The sequence below is a fragment of the Lygodium microphyllum genome, chromosome 15 (genome assembly GCF_053477565.2).
Source record: "Lygodium microphyllum isolate KBCC chromosome 15, Lygodium_microphyllum_v1.1.10, whole genome shotgun sequence".
In the NCBI taxonomy this organism is placed as follows: Eukaryota; Viridiplantae; Streptophyta; class Polypodiopsida; order Schizaeales; family Lygodiaceae; genus Lygodium; species Lygodium microphyllum.
In genome coordinates, this window is record NC_141149.1 from 141,059,858 (window position 1) to 141,082,533 (window position 22,676).

The 22,676-nt window shown below is 41.9% G+C and overlaps 1 protein-coding gene across 1 annotated transcript; it reads left to right on the top strand.

The window, feature by feature from the left end:
- Window positions 1–11,222: 11,222 nt before the first annotated feature.
- LOC148025147 (putative pentatricopeptide repeat-containing protein At3g01580) lies at window positions 11,223–16,506 on the top strand. Its single transcript, XM_087694889.1, has 2 exons — window positions 11,223–11,402; window positions 11,492–16,506. The coding sequence occupies exon 2, from the start codon at window positions 11,795–11,797 to the stop codon at window positions 15,245–15,247; it is 3,453 nt and encodes a 1,150-aa protein (XP_087551015.1). The 5' UTR covers window positions 11,223–11,402; window positions 11,492–11,794; the 3' UTR covers window positions 15,248–16,506.
- The last annotated feature ends 6,170 nt before the right edge of the window (window positions 16,507–22,676 follow it).

Here is a 22,676-nt window from a genome sequence, read left to right on the forward strand (position 1 = left end):
GAAGATTACTCATGGCAGGCTTGTGCTTGCAAGAGGTACCAAGTCTGGTAGCCTCTATCCCTTACTTGTATCTAGAGCTACCTTGGGTCATGTTTTGCTTGTGGGTTCTATCCCCCATGTATCCCTTTGGCATGCTCGTTTGGGGCATATGTCCCTTAAAGGAATGAAAATGCTTCGTGCTTTGTAGTATCTTCCGCCTTTTGACTCTTCACATTTTGATTCTTATGATCATTGTTTGTATGGTAGACAGACTAGAAATACTCATAAAAAGTCTGGTAAGAAATGCATGGGTGAGCCCTTGGCCCTTGTGCACTCAGATGTATGTGGGCGCATGCCCTGTTAGTCACTCGATGGGGCAAAGTACTTTGTTACTTTCATAGATGATTACTCACGTAAGGTTTGGGCTTATCCCATAAAGAGAAAATCCGATGTCTTAGACACATTTCAACGTTGACTTGCTTTGGCAGAGAACTAGTCTGGGAAAAGGCTAAAATGCCTAAGGTCAGATAATGGTGGTGAGTATGTATCATGTGCTTTTGAGCAGTTTTGTGATGAACGGGGTATTAAGCATTAGTTGACTGCCCCTTACACCCCTCCCCAGAATGGTATGGTTGAATGCATGAATAGGACCATTTAGAAAAGGGTCCGTAGCATGCTTAGCCAGGCTAGCTTTCACTTTTGGGCTAAGGCAGTTACTACTGCAGTGCATCTCATTAACAGGTCGCCTCATAGTGGCATTGACTTTCAGGTTGCAGAGGAGGTTTGCGTAGGCAAGCCCCCCTCTTATGATCATTTGCATGTCTTTGGATGTGAGATATTATGCCATGTGCCCAAGGACAAACACAATAAGGTGGATCCTAAAAGTGTCAAATGCATTTTCATTGGCTATGGAGATGCAGGAGGGATGGGCTACCATCTATGGGATCTGTAGGCATGGAAAGTGATCTATAGCCATGATATCATCTTTCATGAGGACAAAATGCATATGCAACCTGAGAAAGTGGTTGAGGTACGCAGAGTTATCTTTCACGAGGAGCCATATGCTCCCGTTCAGCCCGCTCCACGGCCAGCTAGATAGCGTGCAGCATCACCTGATGCTCATGGCCTAGATGTTAGACATGCTAATGTTAGACAAGATGTCAGCCAGGTAGCAGAGCCTGGGTTGAGGTGTTCTACTAGAGATAGATGACCTCCTGACCATTTTGCGCCCTCTATGGATTATGTACTTGTTACAGATGCAGGAGAGCCTCTCATTTATGATGAGGCTATGTGTAGAAGTGATTGTCACTCTTGGGAGAGGGCTATGCAATTTGAGCTTGATACATTGCATAAGAATCAGACTTGGGATTTGGTTTCCTTGCCTCAGGGTAAGAAGGCTTTGCCATGCAAGTGGGTATACAAGCTGAAAAGTACCCCTGGACACCCCAAGCCGGCATACAAGGCTCGATTGGTTGTTAAGGGTTTTAAGTAGGAGCATGCTGTTGACTTTGATGAAGTCTTTTTCTCCTGTGGTCAAGATGACCACCCTATGCTTAGTCTTGGCCTGGGTTGCATAGCTTGACCTGGACTTGTACCAGATGAATGTCAAGACAGCTTTTTTACATGGGGACTTGCATGATGAGATTACATGGAGCAGCCTAAGGGCTTTGCAGACCCTAGCAGGGAACACCTAGTGTGCAAGCTACAGAAGAGTCTATATGTCTTGAAGCAGGCACCTAGGGAATGGTACCATAAGTTTGATGCATTCATGCAGTCATAGGGAATGGTACCATAATGGCACCTAGGGAATGGTACCATAAGTTTGATGCATTCATGCAGTCACAGGGAATGGTACCATAATGGCACCTAGGGAATGGTACCATAAGTTTGATGCATTCATGCAGTCACAGGGCTACAACCGTAGTGCTATGGATCCATGCTTGCACACGAAGAAAGCTCGTGACGGTTCTTTACTGATTTTGGTACTCTATGTGGATGACATGCTTTTAGCAGGGACAACTCATGAGGAGCTCGATACTCTTAAGGCTCAGCTCAAGAAGAGCTTTGAGATGAAAGATCTAGGACATGCCTCTCATATGCTTGGTATGCACATAACGTGCAATAGATCTCATGGACTCCTCTATCTGTCATAGAGGGAGTAAATACATAAAGTCCTTGAGCCCTTCTGCATGCAGGATGTTAAGCCTATTGGCTGTCCATTACCTTCTCATGTGAAGGTTTCACATGCGGATTCTCCATAGACAGATGAGCAAAGGGCCGAGATGGCCAAGATTCCCTATGCATTTGTCGGGGTAGTCTTATGTATGCCATGATAGCCACATGTCAAGATATTGCTTTTGCAGTTGGGGTTGTGGCACGCTATATGGCTACACCTGGCAAGTGACATTGGGATGCCGTGAAGGGTATCATGAGGTACCTGAAAGGCACATGTGTCTTTGTTATGGCAGCCAGGATATAGGAGTCATGGGGTACACTGACTCTGATTATGCAAGACATGCAGATAGTAGGAAGTCCACTTCTGGCTATGTGTTCACTTATGCTGGAGGGGCTATCTCTTGGATATCCAAGGCGTAGAAGTGTATGGCCCTTTCTACTACAAAGGCTGAGTATATTGCAACCACAGAGGCTTGCAAAAAGGCTATTTGGTTAGGCCGTTTGATTGCAGACCTTGGTATGACAGATGCTATGCCTACACTGCATTCGGATTCTATGAGGGTCATTCAATTGGCCAAGAATCCGATCTTCCATGCGAAGATGAAACATATTGAGGTGAGGTATCACTTCATTCGCGAGGCCGTTGAGGATAGGTTTGTTGACCTTGTCAAGATTCCGACTGAGTAGAATCCTGCAGACTTGCTCATGAAGAGCCTCACTATCGAGCGCTTTGCCTTCGTCAGGAGATTGATGGGCATTGAATGAGATGACGTCTTTTTCCTCATCCTGTTGTACATGTGTACATGTTGTACTATCTTTTCTTTTTTTCTCTCTCACTGGGGCAGATTCGTCTTTAACTGTGAGGTTGTTGGGGGTAAAGGCGCCTCCGCCTAGCCGCCCATGTATTACTACACTGACAGTACCCGCCACTACACACTGCAGGTGGAAGGCACCCGCCACAGTCACTTATTCTTTATTCTTTTAGTGACAGTTTGAATAAAGGAAGGCCCGACCACACATTGTGGTTGTTGGAGTTCCCACTTTTGAGTCTCTCTCTCTCTTGGCTCTTGCTCTCCATCCGCCATAGCTCTCTCACTGCCAAGATTCTTCCTCCTAGGTTCCACTTCCCTTTCAAAATGCGCCCTCTGGAAGTACGTGGAGAAAGTGGGGCAAGTAGTTGACTGTAGCATGTGTGCAGAATTCTTGAGAAGCTTTGATGATGCAAGAAACTGCGGCACAATAACAGTCAGGACATGAGGAGAAGAATGCCAAGTGGAGGTGCCCCTAAGTGTTGCAATAGTGGAGAAGGCCCTAGGTTTGGCCCCTAAGAAAGAAAAATGCCATCGAAGAGATGTGTACGCAATGCTGGGTATGAATAAGAATGATGTGCACACAGTGGACGGGATAAGTCTAACAGACATCCCAAACCCAGAAGTGAGGATGTAGGCAAAGATGGCTCGTGCCCTCTTCTCGGGACAGAGGTACAACACATTGATGAACATGATTGGCATGCCATTGTTGGAGAGCATAGCCACAGGGTCCCCTAAAGAGATGGATTGGAACAGGTTTGTCGTAAAAACCATTAAGACCTCAGCCACTGTCCTAGCCACAAGCGCAGCACCAACAAAAGGTGAGTCCCAGACTCAATGGCAAGATTAGCGCACAAGAATCTTGCCTCCAAGGCCTCCATGATCAAATTTGGTGGAGTTTAACGGCCATCATCCAAGAGGCCATAAAGGAGGTAGAAGAAGTTGAGAAGGAGGTAGGAGAGACACCCCAGCAGTCACCGCGCCTTGATGTAGAGCAGTACAGTGAGAGAACCATTAGTGATTGGGGAGGGTAGGAAGTGTAGGCTACTCGAAAGAAGGCCAAGGCACAAGAGAAAAAGAAGGCCATGAACCCTTGTCAACAAAGGAGAGAGTAGATGATGAAGGAAGAACAAGTAGAGCTGAAAAGAGCTAAAAAAGAATCCAAAAGGGCAGAAGAAGTACGAAGGCAAAAAGAGGAGGAAGAAATGAAGAAAGTGAGAGAAGAATCACAAAGAGATGAGGAGGAGAGGAGAAGGAAAATGGAAGAAGAGGCAGAGGAGCTGAGGAGAAAGGAGGATGAAGACATGGCGGAGGCCATGCACAGGTCTGTAGCGAAGACCCACGGCCCTAGAGAAATGGCCACCTTGAGCCCACGGCACGAAGGTGAACCAAGCGGCAATGTTGAAGCAGCCCCAATTGTACACAGAACTACGGGAGAGCCAGCAAGAAGGAGACTAGGCATCAGAAGAATGATGCCGAATAGGAGGATGTGCTAGTATTCATCCTGTGGTCGGCAATGAGGGAGCATGGAAGGCTAGAGAGAGAGATAGGAGTCGTGTCAAAGGAGAAGGAAGAGGCCATAAAAGAAGCCACTAGGAGCCTGTAGGACAACCTGCAAAATGCCCAATAGGAAGTGGAGGGACTAATGGCCATGGCCATGACCGAAAGAAAACTACACCTGACGGAGCTAGAAAGCCACATGCAAACTACTAAAGGTCTATCAAAAAGGCTCGTAGAGGCCCACCAACAGTTCTCCATGGTTAATCAAGGTAGAAGAATAGCCGAACCGCTGAGAAAAAGAGAAGACCCAAATGTTGGAAGTGTAGGATAAGCAACAGTAGGTGGTAATGATGCTATCTCAAGAGATGGAAAGGGGCAAGGAAGATCTGGAAGAAAAGGCACAAGAGTGGATAGGAGTAACTTTGAAAGAGTGCAAGAGTTGACAGAGCGCTTGGTCGTGGTGGAGTGGGAGAGGGTGCTCGCAGAATCCAGAGCTGAGGCCATCGAAGCGTGGTCCAACACGCAAAGGCAATCCTTTTTTAGCATTGTGCTTCATGTTACACAAGTTGAAGATGAGGATTTGGTGGAGAGAATGAAAAGGAAGTTGGAATTGACAACTAGAGCTGTAAGGTATAGCTGGCAAGAGCAAACACTCCTAATTGGCATATGCATAACCAAGGAGCAGCAACGTAGCTACTTGTGACAAGCCAACCTCTCCACTGATGAGCTCAGGGAACTTGGATTCGAGGAACAAGAGCAGCCCCATCCACTCCCAATCCAACCCACTATGGAACAAGACACTGAGGAAGGGCCAGCAAGCATTCGAAGAAGAACCACAAATTAGAGAGCCCAGTCCGCCCTTGCCTGATCCACCCCTAGAAGAGCTAGAGGGTGCCCACATTCTCGAGCGCGTTATTGTTGCAAGAAGAAGAAGAAGATGGGAACTTGTGGAGAAAGCCTAGCAAAGAGCACGAGCACGGCCACAGCAGCTTCTTGACGAGCCCATGCCACTACGTGAGGATCACCATCCCGTCAACTGGCCGCAAGAGTTGACTATTTGGCAACAATGGGAGCCCTAATCCTGACCCTTTGAGTTCCCCTTCCTCTACCCATGAGCCTTGGACCGAGTTTTACCCCTAGAGGTAGTGGAAAGGATCACTCGTTTGGGCAATACTCTAGCGAATCGATGGGTAGAGGAGTGGAGCATTGTAATCACACAATGGAGGCGGGAACTCACGGACTACTGGCAGGATAAGGTCTATCACGTTCCCAAAACTGTCCGAGGCTATGAGGCGTAGCCAAAGTGGCGGAGGAGGATTTGGGACACCAATTTTGATGCATGGATGGCCATTTGCGGCATGCTACAGGAAGAATGAAATGATCCTATCTACATGCCCTACCCTCGCAGACATGGAGTGGATTACGATAGGGGGTGCATGGCAGGTACGACTTCCCAAAGATCTACAATGTCAATGCAACAACTCCCGAGGAATGCATGACCTTTAGAGCAAGGGACTTGCGCCCATCCATCACCCGCTTCCTTGAGGATTTCTCTTCCTATCCAGATTCAGCCTTCATAACTACTTGTAATTACCTTAGGACCATTAGGTTTTTGCTTAAACAAAAGCCAGAAACTGAGGAAGCCCACCTTCCCCCACTCTTTTTTGACATTAACCTAGGAATAGATAGTTGCACTATGGCTAGGCTCATGATGAGGGCAACCCTGCTTCCCTCGTTTTTTATGAGGATCCTTGAAGACATGAGCGATAGCCACTTTACGATGTGTAATCATCCTTTCTTGTCAACCACAGCTCTTAATCCAAAGGCTAGCATCAAGGAATACTGAAGAGCCACGACTTTTTGACTAAGTCCCTAAGACCACCTTGCGAATCGTTCGAGGAAGATCAGGGTAGAGCCTAAGAGCACCCCTTGCAGCCAAATGACGGCTATAATCACCTATTATAAAAAAAAGAAAAAAATAGAAAGAAAAAGTGGAAACATTGAACCCCCCAAAAGCACCTTGAGCGCCACAATCACTGCACCTAGGGTTTCCATACCTAGCCTTGTCCCCCACGACACATGCTTAGGGCACATCAAGGGCAGGACATACCTAGAAAGGAAAATCTTGCCTATGGTTCCCTATGGTTTGACCCGTCACCCTAAGCCCCTTGCACTGCACCTCTCTTATACACAAACTGGATCCTCAAGTGTGGGACACCACCGAGGGCTTGCCCAAGGTTAGTAGACTCATCTCCCAATTCCACAAGCATTGGCACCACTCACTCCACCGTAAGGCAGAACCACCCCCAAGTAGTGCACCTTCTTTTCTTTCCATGTACAAACAAAGGTCTCGACCACCAGCTCCAGAGACGCCATCATCCATGCAATGCACTTCCCATCTTATGCGACATGTCACCATGCAGGCACAACAAAGCAAGGGGCAGGACGCAACAACCCTAGTCAAAAAGTGAATGAAGAAGCTCGTTTAGAACATTGCAGGAGAAGGCAGCCAAGAGGGCCAAACGACAGATTTGTCTAACTTTATCTTCAATTTCAAAGATGGATCAGCATATCCGCCTCTCTCCACACAGGGATTTGTCCAACTTTATCTTCAATTTCAAAGACATAAATCCCTCCAACACACCTTCCACCAGGGCTCGTATAAGGGCCTTTCAGAACCATAAATCCCTCCAACAACAGGGCTTAGATCCAACTTAAGAGCCTTTCAGAAACATAAATCCCTCCAACACCAGGACTCAGATCCAACTCAAGAGCCTTTTAGAACCATAAATCCCTCCAACACGAGGGCTTAGATCCAACTCAAGAGTCTTTTAGAACCACAAATCCCTCCAACACCAGGGCGGCTTACATCCAGCTCAAGGGCCTTCCAGAACCATAAATCCCTCCAACACACCTTCCAACAAGGCTTGTATACAAACTCCAAAAGTCACCTGGCTACCCTAGCAACACCATCCGACTCACCACCCAGCAGTGCCATGGATTTATCACAATAGAATTTCAACACATTCTTCATATTCTTGATAGAAACCATCAAAAGAATAAGAGAACACAATGAAATGCCCCACTTTGGATGGAAATCATCATATAGGATTTATCTTCAATGTCTTCATAGTCTCTCTCATGTAGATACAATGTTTCTCATAGAGAGTTGGCTATCTCTCACTCTCTATCACTCTCACACAAGCCCTCTCTCGATAGTACATTAGAATAATGACGAATAATGCCCCATAATCCCTCTTTGATCATGGATACTCCTCCCAAGAGATAAGTCATCTGATATAAAGGGTCACTAGAGCCATTATAGTGTCCTTTCGTAGCTCAACAGTGTCATTGTCACTTCAACCTTTACTCGAGTCTTCAACAACTACTTTCGCTTCTTTGAGCTATTTTGAACTTGTATTCATCTCTTTCTAAGACTAGAAAACTTTCCCAAGCTACACATTCATCCACGGAACACTTACGGAGGCATACAGAACAAAAACAGAATAGAGACAAAGGCATACAAACGGGGGGAGAGAGAGAAAGAGTGAGGAGAGAGAGGGGGAGAAATAGAGAGAGAGCATGCAATATGTGTAAATTTTTCTCGCCAAGAAGGGGTCACCAACAGCCCCTTATTAGGAGAAAATTAAAGTTACAAGTCCTAAGGTCAATAAGGGGCTCTCATAGGCGACCCATTCTTGGAGAGAGTAAAAATTTTGCATGACTAGGGGTTGCTTGTAGTCCTTTCTTGTGCGAAGAAAAAGGTCACAAGTCCACTTGTCAACTCCTTGGGTGAAAAAAAAAAGCCAAAGTCCACTTATGGCTTTTTTTTCGCCCAAGAAGGGGTCACCAGTAGCCCCTTCTCGAGCAAAAAGAAAGTCACAAGTGGATTTGTGGCTTTAATTTTTGCCCAAGAAGGAGTTGCTGTCGCAGCAACCCCTTCTCAATGGAAAAAAAATCCCCTTCACCCCCTTCCAAGCGAAGAGAAATTCCACAAGTTTCGTGCTCTCTCTCTCTCTATAGTGAGCCAATTAATAAATAATATATTAATTACTTAGTTAACAAATATATAATTGTTTTTTAAGAATATTAATTTAGATGATATTAATTTAATTAGTTACTATTAAATCAACTTACTTAATAATAAACAAATTAGTATTGATTAATTTTTTCTATTAATTGATTATTTAATTATGTATCAGTACTAACTAGTATTTATTACTAGATGTAATTATTTATATTAGTATTAATTATAGTATATTTGTATTAATTACATTGGTATTATTTATTAGTAATTATTGGTACAAATTAATTATTTAATTTTCATTATCAATATTATTTATTTAATAACTAGTATAACTAATATATTTTAATTATTAGTATTAGTATCAATTGATTATTTAATTCTTAGATTAGTGTTATTTAATCACATTAGTATTAATTAATTGATTTTAATAACTAATTAGTACTTAGTTAACTAACTACTAATTACTTATTAACTAATTAACTAATTTAATAACTAAATAACCAAGTAATAATTACTAAACTAATTAACTAATTACTAAATAACTACTAATCAATAATTAACTAACTATTAATTACTTATTAACTAACTATTAAGTAATTAACCAATTAACTTAGTATTAATAATTACTAATAATCAAATAAATAACTAATTAATTAAGTAATTAACTTAGTTTTAATAATTAATTATTTGTGTGAGGGGGGGGGGGGGGTTTTCAAAATTTCTTTCTCCCTTAAGGGGGTCCCGGGAAAAAAAATTGAATCCCCCCCCTCTCTCTCTCAAACCAAGATTGTGTTTTGCTTTTTTAAGAAAATTAATTAATAATTAGTTAACTAGTAATATTAATTATTTGATTTATTTAATTAATTATTAATTAAATTATTAACTTATTAATAAACATATATATATATATAATATCTCCCGAGCCACCGTCAAGTGCTCGATGTGAGCTATCACGGCTGTAGTACAAGATAGAAAAAGAAAGGAACGAATCCTCGCATTCAGTTTGTCCCAGTGAGACTGTGCCTTGGCCAACTCCGCACGAGCATCGGAAGAGAGTTTGGAATCATCTCTCACCGAGCGCTGATTGATCTCCTCCTGTACAAGCTCCGCCAAATCATAGGACTCTAGGAGTGGCCAACATCATCACGCGCCAGATGCGGTAGTTGTCGCCATCGAGCTTCTGATATGCGAGATATATATATGAAGTAACATATTAAAATTAAATTCATTAAGTAATTAAATTATTAATAAATATTAAAATTAATTAATATGAAACAATCAATAAAGATATATTCAATCATAGTAATTAGTTAATTAGTTAATTATTTATTTAATTAAATATTTATTTAATTAATGTAAAATCAAGATACTTAATTAATTATTTAGTGGTAGTGGTGATGGAGGTGGTAGTAGTGGAGGTGGAAATATCTGTGGGTGGAATAAGTGGACTATGTGGAATAAGAAATGGAAGTTGCCTAGAAAAGCTCGCTCAAAAAACTTGTGTTTTGCCCTCCCTCAACATCTTTAGGAAAGGCTTAAACAGGTGGTGGTAGCTGTGGGACCCCCAATTGGGGACATGGAAGTAGTGGGATAAAGTGAAGGAGGAGCATCATTTGAATGATAGAGAGTTGAATTGGTTAGTGGAGGTATCTCGAAGGAAAAAGCCAGAATGGCCCACATTAGTCACCCTGAAAGAGGATTCACCTCTCAAGTTCTAGCAATCCTTGGAGCAAAAGTGGTCGAGCAAAGCAACTATTCACTACGACTTCAAAGGAGGAACCATGGAGTTCTTAATGAAGCTAAAGGATAACTGGGGAAACAAGTTTCCTAATGACACCACCATGGAGTGGAAGAGGAGAGCTAAGCGTGTATGGAAATCAACCCCATCCCACTGATTAAACGTGATCTTGTGGAGAGTTCTCCTCAAGAAGATGCCAACAAAGAACAAATTGGGAAGGTTCAAAGGAGTGAGCCCCTTGTGCTTGTTGTGTAGAAGGAAGGAGGAAGATATAACCCACTTGTTTTGGGAGTGTTAACCAGTAAGAGCTGCTTGGAAGAAACTGGAGAGGAAGATGTTCCAAATGGGTTTCCACAGCACCATAGCAATGAGCTAAGCACTACTAGGCAATCAAGGGCTCATAGTCCATGAATCATGGCAAATATGGGCTATGATCAAGGCATTCATATTGTTGGAAACATGGAGATTGAGAAATGTGCTCCTGCATAGAGTAGAAGGAGTTGTTAGAAATGATGCTGACGACTTGGCATGGAAATGCCTAAATGAGCTAAGCACTACTAGGCAATCAAGGGCTCATAGTCCATGAATCATGGCAAATATGGGCTATGATCAAGGCATTCATATTGTTGGAAACATGGAGATTGAGAAATGCGCTCTTGCATAAAGTAGAAGGAGTTGCTAGAAATGATGCTGACGATCTGGCATGGAAATGCCTAAATGAACTCAAGAGTATCTTTAGGGTGCTTAGGCCCAGAGCCCATGTTTACAAGAGAGCTTGCAAGGCTTTCAGCAGGCTTTGATATACTTGTTGCTCCTTTTGTTTTGTTGAGTTAGGGGCTCTATGCCCCAAGTCTACTCTTTGGAGGATGTGCATTTGCCCCTACAACAATAATCTAAACTCGTTATCGCATTAAAAAGAGACTTGTTCTAGGGGAAACTCCAAAGAGGAGTGGTGGAGTACAGCCATGAGTCGATGCATGTTCTGATTTAATGCCTCGTTTCAAAGGGGCAATGCTTAATGTTTTTGGAGCTCTAGTCTACCTAGGATGACCTTTACTCTACGCATGTCAGATGTAGGCCGACGGGTGGCGCTTGCCGCAACGAGAGAGTTCAAGAAGTCGATTAGTTTCCTCAAGACTGGTGACGGTCTTGTTGCACATGGTTAGCTGCACATGTAAGTCCTTCAACACCTTGCAAGCACGTCAATCCTTTAGCCCCGTTAGGCTCTGCGACATGCTTTGCTGATGATCGAGTCAACAATAGGAAAAGCTGTTCCTCCGGCCATCAAAACAGGGCCGAAACTAAGGAGTCACCTAGATACAAATGATAGAACCAAAATCATCGACTTTCCTACTCTTCAGAAACAGAAGAACTCCAAGTACTAACTGCGCCACCAGGGTCGGGCTGGACTTCATCGCTCGGGGTTGTCGAAAGCCGGATGTGCACTGCTTTTCATGCGCACTTCGAAGGTGGATTGCTGCTGGTATCATGTGGCAGGCTGCCCCCAAGCTTTGATTCAGTCCCTCTGTCCAAGGCAGTTTCCCTTGTGATGGCTTTTCAGGTGGAATGCGCGGGTCTTTTGTGTCACTGTGCCACAAAACACAGTCACCATATGCATTGTGCAGATATGCTGCAGTCGATAAAGCAGTCGAGCATCCATGTACCTCCAGATTGAAGAATCTGTGCCTGCAGGGGCAATTAGATAAAGTTGTTGAGATTTTAAGCTCCCTGGACCGTCAATGTCTGCAAGCACCTATTGACATTGCTAGTTTTGTTTTGAAGGAATGCACGAAACGGGAAGATTCTTCAACTGGCACAAAGCTGTACCAAATCGTATTAAAGGATGGGCAAAATCTGGATCCCTATCTAGGAGTTCTCTTCATCCGCATGTTCGCTGTTTGTGGGAATTTACCAAAGGCTAACCTAGTATTTGAAAAATTACCCGAAACAAACCTTTTTGCCTGGAGCACCATCATCTCAGCACATGCCAAGCATGGGGATTGTGTGAAAGCAATTCACCTTTTCTGTCAAATGTTGCAGGCAGGCATTCAGTTAGATGGTCATATTTATGTTGCAGTCTTTCAGGCTTGTGCCAATGCCGCAACCCTGGTGCATGGCAAGATTCTTTATGGCCTTGTCATTGAAGAGAACTGTGAGGCACCTGCATTTATTCGGAATGCTGTCATTAATATGTTTGCTAAGTGTCAAAGCTTAGAGGATGCACACTTTCTGTTTGTCAAGTGTAAAGAGCCAGATGTTATATTATGGAATGTGATCATCGAATGCTATGTTCAGAATGGTTGTGGTGACAGAGCCCTCCAATGCTTCAAACAAATGAGGCTTGAGGGTGCAGATCCAAGTTTGGTTACGTACATCAGTATATTAAAATCATGTTCCAACATGACAACTTTGCAAGAGGGAAAGTTGATTCATATGTACATAATTCAAAATGAATTGGAGTCAGATGCATTTGCTGGGAGTATCCTCATTGATATGTATGCCAAATGCGGTAGCCTTAAAAGTGCCTGTGATGTTTTTTCCAAAACGAAGGATCGAGATGCTGTGATATGGCGTGCATTGATCACTGGGTATGCTTGTCATGGTTATGATATGGAATGCTTTGAGCTCTTTTGCCAAATGCAACAAGAGGGCATAGAAATAGGTAGGAACACATTTGCTAGTGTTCTTAAAGCCTGCTGTAATATGACAGCCTTGACTTATGCAAAGCAAATCCATGTTAAGGCAAGGGAAAGTGGGTTCAAGACTGATAATCATATTGGTAGTTCTCTCATTGACATGTATATCAAGTTTAGAAACCTTGAAAATGCTCACAGAGTTTTTGATGAGCTTCATAATCGTGATCTTCTGGTATGGACATCACTCATGGGAGGGTACATGTGGCATGGATATTACTGGGAAGCTCTTGATCTTTTCAAACAAATGCATCGGGAGGGTGTCAAGCCCGACCACATCACATTCAATATTGTTTTGAAAGGATGTGTCAAGATTTGGGCACCTGAGCAAGGGAAGATGATTCATGGTTTTGTGCTAGAAAGTGCTTGTGACTCAGCTTTGTGTGTTCAAAGTGCTCTCATTGATATGTATTTGAAATTTGGGGAGCTTGAAGATGCAGAAAGGGTATTTAAGACATTGTTGTACCAACGTGCTATGACATGGAGTCCCTTAGTTACTCAAAACTTGGAGGAACGCAATCTGATTGCTGATTGCTTTCAGCAACAACAGGCTGAATATTTGAGTTCATCCAAAGTTTCTGGTGACCTGCTGCAAATTTGTTCTAGCATGATGAACCTGAAAGACGGCATGCTGATTCATAGCTGTATTTGTCAAAGTGGTCTTGAGTCAATAAGTGAGGCCTTACTTATTGACATGTATGCTAAATGTGGAAGCCTTTCTGATGCTTGCCGAGTTTTTGATTCTTCAAACCAGGATTCTGGAATCTGGGGAATAATGCTGGCTTCGTATGCATATCATGGACTCAGTGCTGCCATTTTTCAAGGTTTTCAACAGATGCAGTTGATGGGCACCCAACCTAATCAAGTTGCATATGTCAATGCAATTAAATCTTGCATTGATGAGGGCAACCTGAGTAGGGGAGCATTGATTCATGCCACTATCGTTGCAACTAGTTTTGAACATGATGTGCTTGTGAATAACTCTCTCATTGATATGTATGCCAAGTGTGGTAGCCTGAAAGCAGCGGAGACTGTGTTTGATGGATTGATAGGACGTGATGTAGTGACATGCAATGCACTTATTGCAGGGTACAGTCGTAGTGGCTGTATCAAGAAGGCTTTCAAACTCTTCAGCAAGATGCAAAATGAGGGTCCAGAGGTAGACCATGTGACATACATTGAGATTTTAAAATGTTGTTCCAATGATGGACTCTTACATATCGCCAAACTTATACACTACTTTATCAAAGAACAGGGCCTTGAAAATGTCCTTGTTGAGAACACACTTATTGACATGTATACTTCTTGTGAAAGCCTTGAGAATGCTGTTAGTATTTTTGACAAATTACGTTGTCGAAACCACGATACATGGAGCAGAATTATCGCAGCACATACTCAACATGGGCATGTGAGCAAAGCTCTGCACTATTTTGAGCAGATGCTTGGGGTTGGTATGCAGCCTGATGATATGACATTGACATGTGTTTTGAAAGCTTGCTCTTCTATAGCAGCTGTGGAGAAGGGAAGGCTGTTGCATTGTCAGGTATTGTTTAGTGGCTCTGAGACCAATGTTTTTGTTGGAAACACCCTTATTGATATGTATTCCAAATGTGGGAAACTTGGGGATGCACAAAGAGTGTTTCACATGTTGCCATGGAGGGATATTGTGACTTGGAATGCAATAATAGGAGGCTGCACACACAATAATGCCAGTGAATTGGCCCTCACATACTTTAATGACATGCAAAATGGGGAGGTCAAGCCTAACGCAATGACTTTTCTTTGCGTCCTGTCGGCCTGTAGCCATATGGGTCTTGCAGCAGATAGTATTAAGCATTTCAAATATATGGCAGAAGATCTTGAATTTACACCAGAATTGGCACATTATAATGCATTGATTGATCTTCTTGGACGCACAGGACAGCTTACAAAAGCAGAGGACCTATTATATAGCTCACCGTATGGGTTCAACTGTATTGGCCTGATGTCTTTGCTTGGTCATTGCAAAGTACATGGTAGTTTTGATCTTGGTAGCGAATGTTTTGAGCACATAATTAGAGCCGATAACAGGAATGCTGCTGGGTATGCTTTAATGTCAGGTATGTATTCGTATGCTGGCTCATTACAAAAGGCAAATAATATGGAACGGTTAAGAATTGACGCAAATGCATGGAAAAGACCTGGGGGAGCTTGCATTGAGGTTGATAACTTGATACACGATTTTACTGTGGGATGTGACAATCACCCTCAAAGTGGTAATATATATGGAAAGCTCATCCGATTGAATGTATGGATAAGGGGAAATGGATATCTGCCTGGTTTCTGAGACATATTTCAATCTTCTTGGAGGTGTATGTATAATTTATCTTGCTGATTACACAGCTGTGGACTCGAGGTTTTCCATGGTTCTTGAGGATGCTTGGAAGAGGTCATCTACAAGACATAAAGAAACATAGGTTTTTCTGTATGTTTTCAGTATGCAAATACATATGAATATGGGAGTATGAAAAAGTGGGATGGAGAGAGTTGCTTGGGTTGATGTATTTGCTTGGACATTACAAAGTAAATTGTAGCATTTGTGTCATCAACTCTAATAATGTGCTCAAAACATTCGGTGTGTATTCATATGCTGCTTCATTGGAAAAGGCAAACAATGTGGAAGCGTTAAGATGATGCAAATATGTGGAAAAGCCTTGGGAGGGCTCCTATTGAGGTTGATAACTTGATACATGGTTTTATTGTGGGATGTGATAATCACCCTAAAAATTGTAGTATACATGGAAAGTTCATCTAATTGAATGTGTGAATAAGGAGAAATGGATATCTGCCTGGTTCCTAAGATGCATCCCAATTTACTTGGATGTGTACGTATTGTTTCTTGAGGATGCTTGGAAGAGGTCAAATTCAAGACATAAAGAAACATAGGTTTTTCTCCCAGTGTTGAATACACATACACATGATCATGGGAGTATGGAAAAAGTAGGGATGGAGACAATTGTGATGAAGGTCTAGCCATCCACTTGGTACCTCTTCTTGTGAACTGGGGGACTTTGTAAACTAGGTGTGTGGCGACCAGAAAAGTATAGTGCAGGCTGGGATGTGCACTTTTGGGCGAGGCCTTTCTGCTGTGTTTCTGCTTGCATGGTCCCAATTTGTCGATCTGCCTCTCTACCTGTGTCTTGATTGCTGCTGTTGTCGGTGCTGCTACCACTGCCTTCTTGATCATATCATCAACAAGTGTGTGTTTTTTTTTGGGCTATAGTTTTGGCGACATAACATCAAGATTGACTGTCTGTGGACATGTTGCTTTGTTCAGAACTCTGTAGAAACAATTTTCTTTTTCTTTTTAGATCAAGTTGGGTTGTTTACCAATTTCTAAGGTAATTGTTGAATAAGATCTCGCTTTAGCATAGATCGCACATGTGATGTGCAAATGTGAGATGCACATGTGATAGTACAAGTTAGTTATTTCATAATGACAGGCCAAGGACTTTGAGAAGTCAATGGTGTCAAAGGCAAAAGTTGTTATAAGTTATATTGACAGGTACTATGTGGTACTTGGTGTTAGATTTTGGCATGGAACATTTTATTAGCCATTAATGTCAGTGGTGACATTATAGTAACTAATGAATGCTCAAGAATACTTGGATGACAAATTGACCTAGCCTCAATTTAATTATTAGTTAGCACAATTACTTTTTTGAGTAGGAATTAATAATTAAATTAGTTTTCAGAATTAATATTTTGAAAATTAATTTCATTGGTTCAAAAATTATTGAAAAATGTAATGAAAAGACTTGTCACTTGGCAAAAGCTTCCCATGCAAGCATAGTACAGGGGAATTTCGAAAATAGAAGAAATGGAAATGAAAAAAAATGGAGTTTCAGGGTTTCGGTCAAATTTTGAAAATGGAAAAATGACGTTTTGGATTGTATACTAAATAAATATAGTATTATATGTGTATGTAAACATGTATTCAAATTTCATATAAAACTTTGAATCCATGTCATATAATTAAATTCACAATTCATTACATGTATTAAGGCTCATAAGTGGAGTCAAGGCTCAATAGTTAAAACTTAAGATAGCTTAACATAGTTAAGACTCAGTTTTTAAAACTTAAGACAACAAAATGAATTATAATTTATGACTCATAGATCATCTACAATTTGAAGATTGATATACAAAATAGTGCAGCCAAGATGTATAACAAGTAAAATTAAGATATAATGATACATGTAGCTATGTTGTGTGAACAATCTATCCAAACTCCAAAGTCCAGTGAGCATTGAGCATTGGGTATTAGTAACTATTGAGTACTAAATATCAATATCAATGAATGATTAGCAATTGGAGTTTGCAATTTTAAATTGACTCGAGTATTATGAGTCATGACTCATCTGGATTCTGAGGATACATACATCATCTCCTTATTCGACTCTGAGGATGCTAATTAAAAAGATAATGAAGCAACCTCAATCTTACACTTTGGTTCTGACTCTGCTTGTGATGCACGACCACGTGTAGCTCTCGCTTTAGTTGCTCTAGCTCTCCTCTATGTACGAGTCTTATGCACTGGCGCTAATAGCTCTATTGAGAAACCACTTCTTCAGTTTACACACTTCGTTTAGGGTTTTGTAGTGATAGTCCCAAAAAGACTTGGTGTCCACATTTTGACCACTTTTTCAATGGCCACTCTAGATTGCTTATACTTATAAATATGCACTCACTTCATTCACTCCTACCACCCCTCTTCAGTCATTCTTGATCACCTCCTTCGGTCACCACTACCACTTTTCTCTCACTAGTCCCTTCCATCGCTCTCACACCCCTTTAGGAGGACATTGCAGTTCATGGCTCATGGTTGCTTTTATCATTTTTCCTCTGCTTTAGGCATCTCGTTCGTTCATCAGACCTTGCGTTTAGGGCATCTTCACCTAGCATCACCATGATTTACTTGGCGTTAGTACTCTTCTCCATTAGGCTCCACCTTCACTTACGTTTTTCAATGTGATCTCCTTGCCTTGCGTCATTATCTCTAGCTTGGCATCAACATCCTAGCCTCTAGCGATAATCTACATCACCGAGCATCAATGATTTCATTACTCATCTATCATAGGGACTACTAGGATCTGCATTTTACAGCCTTGTTTCTCCTCCATCACTTGATGTTGTCTATCATAGTGATTACTAGGACCTGCATTTTTGTAGTTTGGCTCCATCACCTAGCGTAACTCGTTTGTCACAATGGCTATTGAGACCTGCATTTTTGCAGCTTGGCTCATCTTCCATCATTTGGTATTATCATTATCCACCTAACGTCAACATCTGGATTGCTCTTCCTACGCTTGACAGCTTCGATACTTAGGGATTTGCGCTTTGCTGTGTTGAGATCACTCCCCGACATCAGAGGACTACAGTTCGATCCCTCGACAGCTAATGATCATCTTCCACATCTTTGACGGCATTAGAGTACTACGGTTCGCTCCCTTGACATCTATCATTCACCTTTCAGTGATTACTTTGATAGCCCGTTGCCCGGAGGATTGTGTTTTGCTCCCTTCACTAGTGTAGATTTCCACAGGTATTGCTGCCTGATTCAGACATGACAATATAGTTATCTTTTGAGCTTTGGCTCCACTGTATCAACTTTTCTTCTCATAGCATTATTCAGTGCATTATCACCGTGCTTTTCTTGTGTTTTTGAGTTTCTCTTCTTCAACATATTCAATGCGTATACATATCACAATTTACAATCCAACTTCCAAGTCATGACAAGTATCAAGGTTAAAAAGTTAATTATACATAATACTATTCATTACCAATTTACTTGTGAAGGTTCAGGGGATAGAGCGGTCTTCTCAAGAAGTTGGAGATTGCAATGACAAAACACTAAATGCTCCAATTGGGTAGTTGTGAGCTTGTTGCTCTTTTTAGTATGGAAGAGGGTGTCAAGTGGTGCAGCAATGGAAGCATAAACATATGCTGAAATAAATTGCTGAAACACAAGACAAAAGAGAAAGGGAAAGAAAGAACACAATACAGATGAGAACTCAGAAGTATGCTCGGGAAATGGAATCCATATACCAAGATATGAGATAGTACAACAGCAATGTGAGTCACCGGCTGTGGAGGCACTGACACCTGCTCCCTCTCCCCAAGAATTGTCAGGTGATGAATGAATGTGGAAGAGGGAGGCTGTCAATAAATATGCCAAATAAATGCCTAAAATAGGACTGGTCGACCGGCATTAAATGTTGACTGATTGGCTGCAAATAATGTTAAACCACAATAAATAATGACAAGTAAAATGCCTAAATAATCTATGAGCCCAACCTACTGTACCACAAGTACAGACTCAACCAGACTAATACACTAACACCCTCTCTCAAACCATGGGTGATCTGATACACGACAATATACAATGATAATGTCGCATTATAGTACATACAACAATGTCCACCAGAGTAGAACCATGGATACCCAAGTAGTAGCGCAAGCCACCACCAAGGTGCCTTAGAGAGAACTTGATGTTGATGTCGATCGTACCAGCTCCTAAAGATAGAGAAGATCATAGCAGTGCTCAATGTCTATCAACAATGCCTCTAAAGTAGCACACGTGACCATCCTGTCACCAATGCCATAGTGCATAAATGACCATGAATTCCCCTTCTTTGGCCAGACCGCCAAAGTGTCCCCTCATGTGAGCTCTAGACGAAAGCCACCCACTCTTTGTCAAAGAACCAGCCCCTCATGAACGTGGATGTCAATCCTAGCTCTAGGATTTGTACCTGCCAGACTGATGCATCAGGGATGTCCCTCCCTAGATCTGGTGCATCTGTATAGAAATATAGATGAGGCACGAATGCCCCATCTCACCACTCTCTCACACTCCCTCTCTGGCATTGGAGAGTCGTGAGGGATGACCTCATCACCACCACTAGAAAGCAGTTGAGAAAGGGGCCACCAGGCCCTTCCCACGATTTGAAGAAGAAGATCCCTTCTGCACCTTGGACTTCGCCTTGTTGACCGGAGGGGTTGAGTCAGAATCTGAGGCAAATGATGATTCGTCGGAGGAGTCCGTATCCCGCTACATCTTTTGCTCCTTTTTCTTCATGGAAGCTGCTAACTCTTTGTAGTCCTTCCGTAAAAGACCTTTCTTGCCATAGTGGTAACATTGGGCCTTCGACTTCTTCATCTTTGAACCCCTCTCTGAAGTTGCAAGAACCTCACTTGAACCTCTATAATGTGATGGAAGCCTCCCCTGTAGTCGCAAAGTAGCCTCATGCTCAAGTAGCATCGAGGACATATGAAGAAAACTGACAAGAGTGGTAGATGTCTGTGTCCATAAGGCATTCGCCACTCCATCAAACTCCCAAGGAAGCTTGTAGAGTACCGTACCAACAATATGTGCCTTTGATAGGGCAAACTGCATAGTGCGAAGCTAGTCCTAGAGTTGGGTAACTCGAAGTAGGAACGACTGAATCGTATCCTTGGGTTCAAATTGTAGTTGCTGGAGCTGGCCATAGAGAGTAATGGCCCTCATGGTGGAAGGAGCCTCGTATACATCAATTGCAACTTTGACCATACGTCTGAAGCTGTCATACAGGAGATGACCGCTGGTAGGACTTCTTTGGAAATACATCGAAGTAATACCAAATAAGCACGGGCATCATTCGAATCCCATGTAAGCACTTCCTCCTCATGATTGTCTTCATCAAAATTAGATGGAACAGGAGAAGGTTGGTGAGGATGTGCTATAGCTCCACCAACCATGTACCATAACCACTTCTGGATAAATCAATCCTTCATCACCGCACTCCACATGTAATAATCAGGTCCATGGAGCTTGTCATCAATGGATGTGCATGGAGGAGCCATCTAGAGAGGATTTAGAAAAGAAGCAGAGAAAAGAAGGGATTGGGAGAGGGAACACAACCAAACCACGAGCACAGACTGCAAAAGTAAGAGTTCACATATAGTATAACCCAAAATTTGATTAAAATAAGACAAAAAGTATTGTAAAAAGTCAAAAAATTAGTTAAAAACTACCAAAAATAGCAAAAACGACCTGATAATGCAAGGCCCAACCCCAAGAAGGGATGTTGAGGCACCAAAATGCAGGCTCAAATGGATGCGGAGGCTGCAACGATGTTGACATCAGCAAAAAACAAAGGCAAAACTGGTTGCCTAATTATTGGAGCAGTAGTTGCTTGATCAACAAGAGGGAAAATAGTCCTGAAATCAGTCGAAAAACACAACAGAAACACAAATCTTGAAATGTGATACCATGTTAGAAGTGGTGCAACAATGGAAGCATAAACATATGCTGAAATAAACTGCTGAAACACAAGACAAAGGCGAAAGGGAAAGAAAGAACACAATACAGATGAGAACTTAGAAGTATGCTCGGGAAATAGAATCCATATACCAAGACATGAGATAGTACATAAGCAATGTGAGTCACCGACTGTGGAGGCACTGGCACTTGCTCCCTCTCCCCAAGAATTGTTAGGTGATAAATGAATGTGGAGGAGGGCGGCTGATAATAAATATGACAAATAAATGCCTAAAATAGGACTGGTCGACTAGCATTAAATGCTGGTCGATTGGCCGTAAATAATGCCAAACCACAATAAATAATGGCAAATAAAATGCCTAAATAATCTCTGAGTCCAGACTGTTGTACCACAAGTACAAAGTCAACCATGAACTGACTAATCTGCTACTAACAAAGGGCCCATGTGCTCCAGTTTCTCTTAGTAGGCCGTCAATTACAATCTTATGAGAGGACACGAATGGTAATGTGTTTCTATTCAAATTTAAGAGATTGAGGTTAGATGATTGCTACTAGGCAAGCCACAAAATCAACATTTACATAGACAATAGATTATAGAACATGTTACCTAGGTTGCATAATGCATTAAATTATCAAGATTCAAAACATAAAAGTCATGAGCTACATACCAAAGTAGGAGCACAATTTTTGTATTTCTCCCACCGAGACAGGTTGAAGTTGCCTCTCTCAAAGTGTGGTTGTGGGTCAGCCAAAATGAAGAGAATGATTGTGGAATGCTAGCAAATCATCCTCTACTATCCTCATCATATCTAGATTATTCCTTATGAGATGCCTCATGTACTCCATGAAGCTCTCCTCCAACTCCTTGCTAGTGTATTGCTTCTCATTGCACCAAAGGGGATGTAAGATATGCATGATATGGATTGATTTATGGAACCAATGCCATTGTGTATTCCATACTGCACAGATCTTATCAACCCTTGAGAGTGAAGAATGATGGATCATAGATAAAATAAGTTAGAAACTTGAAAGTAGAATAATTATCAATTGGTTGACTGTGAATAATTATATATGTAAAAGTTAAATAGTAACTTACTTGTATTGGAAAAAAAAGCTATTGTGAGGCAAGGCCTCGCTAATGTTATTCATATACTCATATAGAGGGTCTAAAGTACTCCCCTTCATATCAATGATACATAATACAATGTAAATAGGAGTGAGACATTTCACCAATACCTTTGCCTCAACCCATCAACTCTCATTTAAAGTATTGAGTCTAAAAGCAAGAGGCTTTGGAGACTCTCTCTCACTCCATGTAAGCCACTCATGGCATGCAATGGTCCGTATCAAATTTGGACAAACTTGTATCAACCTCTCCAATACAATAAACATATAAGAAAATCTAGTGGCAAAGAGCTTCAATAGCTCAAGTATACTATTGGCTTGAAACATGCTT

Coding starts and splice junctions, on each gene's coding strand:
- LOC148025147 (XM_087694889.1), top strand. CDS start 11,795: ATGCGCGGGTCTTTTGTGTCACTGTGCCACAAAACACAGTCACCATAT.